The sequence below is a fragment of the Octopus sinensis genome, linkage group LG5 (assembly GCF_006345805.1).
Source record: "Octopus sinensis linkage group LG5, ASM634580v1, whole genome shotgun sequence".
NCBI lineage: Eukaryota > Metazoa > Mollusca > Cephalopoda > Octopoda > Octopodidae > Octopus > Octopus sinensis.
The window spans coordinates 46,841,235-46,853,828 of NC_043001.1; the positions used below are offsets into that span (position 1 = coordinate 46,841,235).

A 12,594-nucleotide genomic window follows, 5' to 3' on the forward strand; every position below is an offset into this window, starting at 1 on the left:
CAAGATTTACTCTTCAGCTGTGTGATCCTAATCTTGCAGGCTCATAGGTACTGGTGCCGCATAAAAAGTACCTGTGTTGGTTCCACATAAAAGCACCTGTGCAGGTGCTGTGTAAAAGCACCCAGTACATTCTGTAAAGTTGTTCGCATTAGAAAGGGCATCCAGCTATAGAAATCATGCCAAAACAGACATGGAGTTCGGGCAGCTCTTCAGCTGGCCAGCTACTGTCAAACTGTGCAATCCATGCCAGCATGAAAAGAGGATGTTGAATGATGATAATGATGATGACTCCCATCTTATAAAACTACATTTCTGTTGTGAGAAGTTGTATGTGTAAGTTCGTTAAAAATTTATTTATTGAAACTTGTTTCCTTTATGATAATCCTATTCTTAACAGTATCATGATGTGATCTGACCATAATTCATTTTCAAATCTAACAATACAAAGGCACAAACAAAGATTAAGTTATGTTGAAGTAGCATAGTGTTTGTATGTTTTCCAGTAATGTGTACACCAATTTCAGTATGGTAGCCTAGTGCAAACTTTGACAAAAATAACATCATGTGCAACACAATGCAAATAATGTTGTCTAACAATTTTCATTGATATTTCAGTTTAGGATTCTTTCAGCCTTATATTTTACACCATAGCTTCAAGGGACAGTAATAATATAAAGAATATATAACTGTATTTATGGACAAGAAATTGAAGCTTACAAGGAAGTTAAAGGCTGGTTCTTCACTTGCAGCACTTTTTGAAGAAATGATGTTGAAAAATGCAAATAGTTTCGGATACGAGAAAAGCAAAGGAGAAATTTACTGTATTATTTTGTATATGATGTTGATGCAAATTCTAAATCATTATCTGTTGGTGCAAGGAAGCATATGAAAGTTACAAAAGATACAAAACTTTGTCCATCAACGATCTAGTTGTAATACAATTGAATAAAAAATGAAAGTGCTGCTGCCAAGCTAGCTACAAATATGGACTTGAAGAATTTCAAAGCTAGTTACAGATGATTATGGTAATTTAGAAACTACTTGGAATGAGTAATAAAATTACTTATCGTGAAACATGTAGCACACCAACCAAGGAAATGGAATAATTCAAGAAGAGGCTAAATAACTTAAAGTGTGAAATGCTCCTTATTTCCCAAGTGTATAAAGGGGATATGACTTATATTGGAGTAGACTACTCCAGAATACCCAAGCTTTTAAGAATGCAGCTTCCGCACTTTTCTCTACATTGTGTTGCATGACTACAGAGGTGTACACCATCTGAATTTAGTGATTGAGAGGTCAGCACATCTGTTAGTTTTGAAGACATAAAGCAATAACACCTAGTGCATTACTATGTCTTTACTGACTGATTTTAACTGCATCTCATTTCTGCAGAACATAAATACCAGGAAGCTGCCCTCAAACTTCTTGCTGATGAAGTGAAAGCACTACTAACTTAGGACAAATCACCTGCTCAATTAGGTTGTCACCAGCATGTCAGCAATGAGATCATGCTACACAAGTTAGGTCAACAATCTAGCCAATGGATCAAGTTTTGTGTAGCCTGCAAGGGATTATACCAATGAAGCTATTGGAATGAAATCCCCACAGTGATATAAAAGGATAATCTTAAGGTAAACATACAAGGCCCAAAACTACTAATAATATTAAAGACTAAAGCCTCAAGTCTGCAATATTCAATTTAGCAGTTCCAAAAAAAGGTACAGAAGACTTCCACTCTAGTCAATGCTTGGTAAAAAGCTTCTGTACAATTTTGAAGTATATTAGGTATAACTTAAATATATCTGCCATTTTCAAATTATTATTTACAGAGAATTCATTAGGAAATTATGAACATTGACCACATAGTAGAATTTTAGAAGAAAATCGTGCTGTTTCCCCATCAAATATGTGATACATGGGTTCATGAAATGAATGAATAAAAGCGAAATTGTGGGGATTCAAAATGAATGACAAAAACATAGATTCGTATGAATACATGTACCATATCTTATTTATTCCAATTTAAATTTACTGTTAACAATGCATTCTTAAGATTTCTGGGTGATGGCATCAACAACTTCCTGTGATTTTAACGTGATTTATTAATTTCATCACCACAATTTCGATGGAGAAACAACAATCCGATTTTCTCAACATCTTAGAACCTTAAAGAACATTATTATCGGGAAGTAGCATTAGTCAGTAAACAAGTGGAACTCGACGCATTTTTCAAGCCAGTTTGATCTCAACTTTGATGCAGCGTGATATCGATGACACACCTGCTCGTGACTCACCCCTTTTTAGTTACTTCAGACTCTACTAAGTTATCGTCTGTACCCGTCTCCCATTCGACAAGTTCATCTATTTTCTGCCACAATTAAATCAAATTAAGAATCTACAGTAATTCTTATTTACATGCTGTAATGTTAAATAAACTTATAAAATGTTTAGCTTTTATATAGTTATGATGTTTACAGTATCTTCTGTAATATTGTCAGTTTACCATATTCATCGTACACTAATTCCTATTTCTTTATTACCCACAAGGGGCTAAACACTGAGAGGACAAACAAGGACAGACAATCGGATTAAGTCGATTACATCGACCCCAGTGCGTAACTGGTACTTTATTTATCGACCCCGAAAGGATGAAAGGCAAAGTCGACCTCGGCGGAATTTGAACTCAACGTAACGGCACACGAAATACGGCTACGCATTTCGCCCGGCGTGCTAACGTTTCTGCCAGCTCACACTAATTCCAATATTGTAAACGTGCACTCCTACCATCAGTTAACACGAACACACTTCTGATTAATTCGAAAGACCACTCATATACATACTTACACACACACAATAGAGTAGTTGTATAGGCCATGAAAGCGAAGCTAGAAGTCCCACTCAACTTTAATATCATTAAATTTAACCCTAAAAGTCACATCGGTAAATGTTTGTTATTCCCTATAATAGTTTTTCAGTTAACAATACTAAAAGCTATATATATAATGCGTGTATAAAATTTTTCTCACAAGCATCTACCTATCTATCTGAATATGTATGTACTAACAAAGAACGCCGAAAGTTAGTTACGAAAGCATTAAGTTAATACTGCTAAAACAACACTACCTTTAAAATTCTGTAAAGCCACCTCCTGGGCACGAATATCTTCGCCTACATTCTTTAATTCATCCAACATGTCTTTGAGAACTGTTGCTTCCGCAAATTTTTCCATATGTAGACATCTACGTTCCGCCACATCTTCTTTGCTCTTGTCGCACTGACCATCAACATCGCTGGATGCCATCTTTGTTATAGTGACATATAATTCAAGGGAGATCACTCTCCCTGCTTTTGAATTGTGTCCCTTGTTCAGTCGGCGTTTTCCGACGTTAAAATTTCTCAAGTGAATATGAATTCTATTTTAAAAAATAATAAAATGTAACAAGTAAAAGTAATGTTAATTGTTGAAACTTTATTCTTATTTTAGTATTCTTTTATCTTAAACCTTTCGTCATACATCCTAAAATAAGAATAATAAAGCTGAAGTGAAGACCAGTTATACAGTAATTGTTGAAACATCTTTTAAGGGTAATATTTCAATCAGTCTCAGTAATGCAATGCACAGGACTGATAGTAAATTAATGAAAATGTTATCTTCTCACATGTGTAATGCCATCATATATAAATTGTGTACAAGTCATTAACTACTAGTAAATAACTTATTTTAAATAGTTTTCTTTTATTACCCTAATTGTATTCAAATAAAATGCTACTTTTTTTCCAAGCTAAAATTGTTTGTTTCCCTCCTCCCCGGACAGCAGGGAACTATGACACAACCCAATACAGTTATTGGTTATCCAGGGCGTGGGTTGACAAGACCGGCGTAGCATCAGACAAAATGTTTTCCCGTAACGAGTAATTTCCATTTACATTCTGGGCTGAATTCGCCGACGTAGACTTTACTTTACATTCTTGCGGAGTCAATATAATAAATAAGTTAAGGGATAATTGATGGGCACATTTATTCAAGTGTAAATTTTTTTTTTAAACCGTCATACCCATCTAATTTTTTTTCCTTGGGACTTTAAAAACAAAGATCTTTGGATTTATATGTTTTAAACAACGGATATTCAGAATCTTCACAATTTTAGGATCTTTTCCTTTTGAACAGCAGTTTTCAAAACAATTTCTAGTTAACTAAACGCTTTTAAACTTCGTATACTGGTAGAATGTGTCTTGGCTTTCTTGAGAAAATTGCAATTTGTAAGTTTAACGTAGTTTAATTTTTCGAATTTTAACCAATTCTATGGCCTCTATTGAGCTAAAATCATTTGCTGCGTCTAAAACTGAGACAACATCCTATCACTAACCCTAACCCTCACCCTAACCCTAACCCTAAATTTTAGCCTTTCGTTTTTTTTTCTTAATTGTTAAATTAATTTAATTGTTACGCGTGTGTCTAAAATTATTCGTTTTGTTTTTGTTTTGAGTTTTTGCTTTCGTTTTAGCCTTTCGTTTTTTTTTCTTAATTGTTATCCTTAAATTAATTTAACAATTAAGAAAAAAAACGAAAGGCTAAAATTTAGGGTTAGGGTTAGTGACAGGATGCTGTCTGTTTTAGACGCAGCAAATGATTTTAGCTCAATAGAGGCCATAGGATTGGTTAAAATTCGAAAAATTAAACTACGTTAAACTTACAAATTACAATTTTCTCAAGAAAGCCAAGAGAAAAAAATGTTTTATTTTGACACATTCTACCAGTATACGAAGTTTAAAAGTGTTTAGTTAACTAGAAATTGTGTTGAAAACTGCCGTTCAAAAGGAAAATATCCCAATTTTGTAAAATCTATAGCAAAGGAAAATTTGCTTTATGAATATAAAGGTTCTGAGGTCACCAGTGTGGCGGTTTGTTGATACCACCACCTTAATGTTGTCCATTGGTTATTAGTTCGAAAAAAGTTGTCCTCACGTCGGGTTGATTCCATGGTTGTTAGTTGAAGATGACGATGTCGGCGATGTTAGTTGCTGATTGCAGTTGATTGCACATGAATTGCCTTGCATAGAGCTCCGCATAGAGATGTGTAGTGTTTAATAGAGATGTCTCTGATGTGTAATGAATGAGTAAGTGAAGACATTAGTTTTGCTTTGTATATACAAAAAGATACTTGATAGAAGTGTTTCTAATAAACATGAGATAACGATATTGAGTTTGGTCTATACTGCTAGCGCACGTGGACGAAGAATGTTCTTGTGTGAGAGAGGCCAGCGTTAACGCGATAGAACAAAACTGCATGCAAGGAGTCATTTAGAAGAAGGCCAAGGAACTCGATTGGACATGAATGTAGCAGAGAGCACCTGTTCAAGGGAGCTTGTTTATTCAGCCAATCACAGACTGAAAACTTATGGTGTCGTCTGAGCCTACTTGAGATCCAAAAATGCATGTTTTAAACCCAAGTTAGAACAGACATGCTCCAAATCAAAATATGATTATGGATGAATAATTTGTATACACTGAGGAAAATAACAAACACCTTTTTTGAAAAGAAGTATATTTTGTTTGAAATGCATAAATATTTTATTTGTGTTGTATTACTGCAGTTATTGATATTTATACTACTAAGTCTTTGGAAGAAAGAAAAGAAAAATTAATAAAGAACTGGGCAACAGAGGAGCTAGAATACTGTAAAGATCTTCACTGAGTTCAGAAAAGATGCTATTGATCCGTTTGGAAGCAAATTGTCTTCAGTGAATCACCTTATTGTTGCAAAGAACTATTAAAAACATGAGAATATTTTGGTACTTTTGTGAAATCGATCAAAGGAAAAAGCGAAATGAGAAGTGGATTAAATTCTTTGGTGGAAATATGGTTGTTAGAAACTTGTTTATACTTATAAAACAACAATATACAATAATTCTGTGGAGAAAATATGTAACTTTTGGGTTTGGGATTTTGGTTTTCAGTTGCACATCGAGACAAAAATGGTCAAAAAGTATTCCTTTACAGAAGAAAATTACAAAATTAGTTAAGCTTATAAATATATCTTTCCTCATATCTTTCTTTATTCTCATATCCTTCTTTATCTTTCTCTCTTTTTCCTTCCCACCCCCTCTTTCTCTTGTTCATCCTCTGCTGTCTTCTGTCTCTATCTAGTTTTAAAGTATTAAAAAATATATAAGAGAATCCGAAACTTGGACAATTGATAGTGAAAGAACAGATTTATATTTTGGAGCTTTTCCAAAGAATAGATGAAATCCTGCCATAAATATACAGATATATTAGCAGAGTAAGAATTTCATCAGGTACTGTAGACTTACTCTTTCAACTTGCAATCTTTCTCTTCCTGCAAAATCATAACACATGAATATAATATATAAATATAAAATGCATAAATATAATATATATAGAACGCGTCAAATTTTTATTAATCGCAGTTTACAAAAGAAAAAATGATCAAATGAATAAAGAACTAAGCACTCTTCCTATAAAAAAAAATTTTTTTAGTTAAAACTAGTTATATTAATAGCAAAATATAAAGCAAGACTCAAGTCACAGATAATCAATTCTAGATGTCTTGAGACTATTTCATGAAATGCCCAATTTAACATATCAACAGGCTAAAAATTTTAATCTACTGATAATGAATCTAAGTCACAGGTGTTCTTGTCATTTTTGCCTAGATTAAAATATTGCAAAAGCAACCACCACCAACAACAACTTCCTTCAAACGACAAGACTCAATCTTACGAGACACATTCATTATATAATCACAATTTACTTGGCAAGAAATTCCTAAAGTAGTACTGAAATGATCTCTTAATGACAGCCTCTGAATCACACGGTCTTGCCAAACACCTGTTTTCCACGGTCTAACCTTGTTTTTTTAATGATACGAACGAGCTTGTTTCTTCATAAAGCTTGAATATTCTTGAAACGACACTCTTTGATCTGTTAATGTCTCTGGCGATAGCAGAAATTACCATTCCTTCTTTTTTCAATGTGACCACTCGCTTCCTGAGGCTTTCATCAGCTTTACGTTGCTTTCCATGGTTATTAATTCACTACTGTTCAATATAAATCATAGTTTAAATCGGTCAGAGTGTTGCCAGATTTTACTTTTTTAATTTGACACCATACACTCTCTAATTTTGTCCATCTTGTATTTTTACATAAACATTTTCTCTATTATAAATTACCGAGTTATAAATCACTTCCTGCAAAATTTATTGAAAATAATGAACACACTCTAAAGTATATACAGTAAAGATCCCATTCAGGAAATGAAGTAGAAATATAAATATCTTTAAATTTCATTTTTGTTCTCTAATTTTGGCCACTACTGCATGTATCTATGGGCACGTATATATTAAGTTGTCCGGAAAGTTCTGAGCATTGTTTAATATGCAAAAAAGGATATAAATAATTGATCTTTCAATAAATTTTATTCAATGAAATAATTTCCATTATTATTAATGACCTTTGCCCATCTATCAGGTAATTTAAATATTCCATCAGCATAGAATTTGACTGGTTTTGGAGAAAAAAAGTTATCTAGGTTCATTTTGACTCCATCTAAATCGTTAAATGTTTTCCCTTACAATGAGTTCTGTAGAGATAAAAACAAGTGGTAGTCGAATGGCGTAATATCAGGAGAATATGGTGAATGGGATAAGAGATCCCAGCCATGTTCATGTAACTTTGTTCGGGTAGCCAAAGGCACATGTAGCCGGGCATTGTCTTGTTGGAACACTACTCCTTTCCTGTTGACAATCTCCAGCCTCAATTCTTTGATTTTTTGATTCAAATTAACCAGCTGACGACAATACGCATCAGAATTAATGGTTTGGTTTTGTGGGAGAAGCTCATAATAAATAATGTCTTTATGGTACCACCAAATGCAAAGCATTACTTTTTTGGCATGGGTATTCGTCTTTGGCTGCTGTTTTGGGAGAATCTTACGCAAACTCCGGGAACTTTTTCGCACTATGTTTTCGAACACAATCCGTTTTTCATCTCCAGTCACAAGTTGTTTAAAAAAAGGCATGTTTTCATTCCGTTTCCAAAGCATATCACAAACAGAATACCAGTCTAAGCAATTCTTTTCTGAGAGTTTGTGAGGGACCCATACATTATAGCTTCATTAGATGTTCATGAGCTGTACTTTTAGAAACTTCCAACTCCTCTGCAAGTTCTCTACTCCTGATATTTAAGTTTTCTACGATTTTGCCTTCAAAACATCTTCATCCAATTTTGAAGGTCTTCCACTGTGACTGTTATCTTCCAAGTTAAACTCTCCAGCTTTAAATTTTGCAAACCACCTTCGAACAGTTGATTCACTTACAACATCATTCTCATAAGCTTCACAAATGTTTTTGCAAGTCTTTGCAGTATTCTCTCCTTTTTTTAAAAAGCGAATTTTTGGCCATCCATTTCAACTGTCAATAAAGGGTAACCAGACTGAAAGATAAATCTATTTTTAGTTAGGAACAAAGAAGAGACGCACTACTGTTTCAAATAATACCAAAGTTTTAATTGTGCTACGTTTCAGGTGTGTTCAATGAAGCATTAAAAGATTTAGCTTAAAAAGGCTCAAAATTTTTCTTCGTAAAGAAGTTTTCTTTTGTAGGGATATGTTATCCAAGTGGTCATCAGTTTTGGGCTATTGAACTATTTTTACAACAACATCCAACACAATTAAACAAAAGAACGAAAAGCTTACAATTCATACTAAGAATTGATCGAGTTAATTCCTAGTGATATCTGAAGAAGGAATTTTTGTGTTCTGAAATATTATATCAGACTATGGATGATTAAATTATAACAGTTAATATAATCCATGGTGGTTATTATAATGCATTTTGTGCATTCAAGACACAATATATTTTAAAAACAATACACAATGCTTCAAGCGAACTACAATACTCTTCTATGTGTATATATATATATATATATATATAGGTGAGAAAGTTGGTGTGTGAAAGCACGTGGTTGAATATATAGAAAATAGTAAAAAGTGAAAAAACTACAGAAGGCTTGTTTTAAAAGGTTAATAAATATATATTTGAGTCATTATGTCTGAAGAATGTTATAAATTTTTTTCATACAATGACATAGTTTTTGAAGAAATGACCGGTTTCGCGTTCAGCTTTTCAAATTTCTTACATCGTTATGTTTACGTCGAGAAGTGTGAAGAAAGAGTTCCAGATAAGGGGAGGTAATAAGTGATTTCTTCCGGTGTAAGGGAGATAATCGCTTAATATTTTTTGCCTTTTTTTTTTGAGTGAGTTTCTCTGTATAAGAATATTGGAATGGTTAAGTTTGGGCTTGTATTTTTCAATGAAGAATGTTTCCTTGTTTAGTCTAATTTGTGTTGGTGTTCCGATAGCACATTGGTAAAATAGAAAGATCTAAAATTGTGTTAGTAGTTGCTTTGCGCATTTCTCAATGTGCTCACTAAAGGGTATCATTCTGTATTCTGGGAATGCAATCTGTTGTCGATGCAGTGTGCATCTATGTTTAAACCATTAAAAAATCACCAAAGACATATATACACACACCTAACCCGGGGGACCTAAAACTACGACCCATTGTAGCTGGCCCAATCTGTGAAACACACAGACTAAGTCTATTTATGGACATCCTCCTGAAACCCTTCCTTAAACATATCGATAGCCATATCAGAGATGACTTAATTATGTTAAACCACCTTCCAAAAATTGCATCCGTAATTTCAGAAAACAATTTTGCCTTTGTGAGAATCTTTTTAAGTGATTTAGGTTGTAGCTTTTAATGATTTGGTGTATGTTTAGAATTTCCTTTAATTTGGGGTCCTTATGAAGTATTGGTAAATTCTGGGTGATGATGGTGAAGGCTTCTTTGTTTCATGGGTTGTATGTGGATATGTAAGGTAGTATTTTCGGGAAAGGTGTGTTGTTGTGTTGAACTTTTCTCAAAGTTTCTATGTTGATTTCTGTTGCACATCTGATCCCATCCTCTATGAGTTGAGCTGGGTAATGTCTGTCAATTAGGGTGTTTTTGAGTTCTTGCAGTCTAAAGTTCCTGGTATTTTGTTCTGATACTATTGTGCATATCCTTCTTGCAAGGTTGAAGGGGATGTTTGTTTTAGTGTGTCTTGGGTGGCATGAATTAAAAAGAAGGTATTGTTTGGCATCTGTGGCTTTGTAAAAAATGTCTGTTTCTATTTTAAGGTTAATTTTTTTAATTAGTATATCCAAGAACGGGAGCTCCTTTTGGTTGTATTCCATTGTGAACTGTATATTTGGGTTTATGCTATTCAATAGGTTTTTGAATTTTAGGAGTTTATTTGTGTTTTCATTCCAGAGTATAAAACAATCGTCCAGGAATCGTTTCAAATTCTCTTTTATGTATTGAGAGAGGGGGTTTCCAAAGATTGATAAAGATTCTTTGTAAATGATTATTTCCAGGTAGCCCATTGTTAGGTTCGCAATGACTGGTGCTGCCCTTGTACCCATAGCAATTCCGGATTTTTGATGGTAAAATGTATTGTCAAACATGAAGTGGTTATTATGTAGGATGAATTCAATTGATTTAGTAATGAATTCTTTACTGATCCTTTTTGGTATTTCTTCCGGAAATTGGTCCAGCCAGAACTGTATTGCCTCTAGTCCATAATTATGAGGTATACTGGTATATAAGTTAACTACATCAAATGAAACCATGATTGTTTCTTCCTTGGCTTTTTTTGGAAGGTGGTTTAACATAATTAAGTCATCTCTGATATGGCTATCGATATGTTTAAGGAAGGGTTTCAGGAGATGTCCATAAATAGACTTAGTCTGTGTGTTTCACAGATTGGGCCAGCTACAATGGGTCGTAGTTTTAGGTCCCCCCGGGTTAGGTGTGTGTATATATGTCTTTGGTGATTTTTTAATGGTTTAAACGTAGATGCACACTGCATCGACAACAGATTGCATTCCCAGAATACAGAATGATACCCTTTAGTGAGCACATTGAGAAATGCGCAAAGCAACTACTAACACAATTTTAGATCTTTCTATTTTACCAATGTGCTATCGGAACACCAACACAAATTAGACTAAACAAGGAAACATTCTTCATTGAAAAATACAAGCCCAAACTTAACCATTCCAATATTCTTATACAGAGAAACTCACTCAAAAAAAAAAGGCAAAAAATATTAAGCGATTATCTCCCTTACACCGGAAGAAATCACTTATTACCTCCCCTTATCTGGAACTCTTTCTTCACACTTCTCGACGTAAACATAACGATGTAAGAAATTTGAAAAGCTGAACGCGAAACCGGTCATTTCTTCAAAAACTATGTCATTGTATGAAAAAAATTTATAACATTCTTCAAACATAATGACTCAAATATATATTTTTTAACCTTTTAAAACAAGCCTTCTGTAGTTTTTTCACTATTTTCTATATATATATGTGTGTGTGTGTGGTGTGTGTGTGTGTGTGTATACTACATATGTAGTGTGTGTTTGTTTGTGGCATTGTTAGCTAACTCCTCCTACATTGTTTTATTTATTCTGATGAAACTTGATACGTGAGTACAACTCATGTCTGGAAACCTTGTGACATACTTAGATTGTTGAAAAAATCGATAATACGGCACCTGGAAGGGACCTTTATATCTACTTTATATAACTAATTTTTTTAAACACCCAAGGGAAATAACTTATACCACCACACTATTTTTTAAACAGTCAAGGGAAATAACCCATTTCATTGTTTATGTTCCTTTGAACCATCGTTCAACCGACCTAATTCACTACTCACAGTTTTGAATTGCTAAACATTATTATTGCACTTCCTTAATTTGAATCTTAAACCTTCATTCATACATTTCTATACATACATACTTTTTTGAATGCCCTTTACTCCGATAATTCTGCATTTTTACAGTTACACTTTATCCATGACAGTAGATAAATTTTTTTCCACAACGTATTTGTAGTGGCTTCATGTAGGCATAGCGTGGATTCGATCCTCGATTGCCAAATTTCACTTAACACTTCAACAGTGCTTTTCTCACGGTTAAACAATAGTTTTTCTATGAATGACAGCAATTAAACATTTCCCAGATGCCTCCGCTAAGCTGAATAATTTCTTTACTACTTGACCCTTCTAACCTCTTCTAGTCCACCAGGGGCTGGAATGGAGATAACAGACCTCCAACGAAATCATTTGTTCTCAACAATATGTCTATCCTTCTGGCTGCTTTTCGATAGTTATAAAAACAAGAACTCCGTAAGCTAAACGCAGTTACTGACAGCGACCACCAGTCAGTGTGAACATTATTTTTGCACTTTCTTATAACACTTCATTCATATATTTCTATACATATATGCTACATTCATATATTACCTTGAATAAATTAGCCTTCATAAAGTTCACCTTTAGAATGCCACGACGAGTCAGAGTACGACTGGGTGCTTCTACTTCACAAGCTGCTCTAATGCGACAACGGCGATCTCAAGTAAGTCTATGATTCATTATGTTTCATATTTACAAAATAAAACAATTATTCCCACTTCACAGACGGTATCCAACGGCTGTGAATCTAGCTGTTCATCTTGAAAG

At 33.9% G+C, this 12,594-nt stretch overlaps 1 protein-coding gene across 1 annotated transcript in view; it reads right to left on the reverse strand.

Annotated features, from left to right (window-relative positions):
• Positions 1 to 3,326, reverse strand: part of LOC115211928 (tubulin-specific chaperone D) — a 63,578-nt gene extending 60,252 nt beyond the window's left edge. The window contains exon 1 of the mRNA XM_029780679.2: positions 3,127 to 3,326. Coding sequence (XP_029636539.2) covers positions 3,127 to 3,304 — 178 coding nt within the window. The 5' untranslated portion in view covers positions 3,305 to 3,326. The remainder of the gene's footprint in view (positions 1 to 3,126) is intronic.
• Positions 3,327 to 12,594: the final 9,268 nt, after the last annotated feature.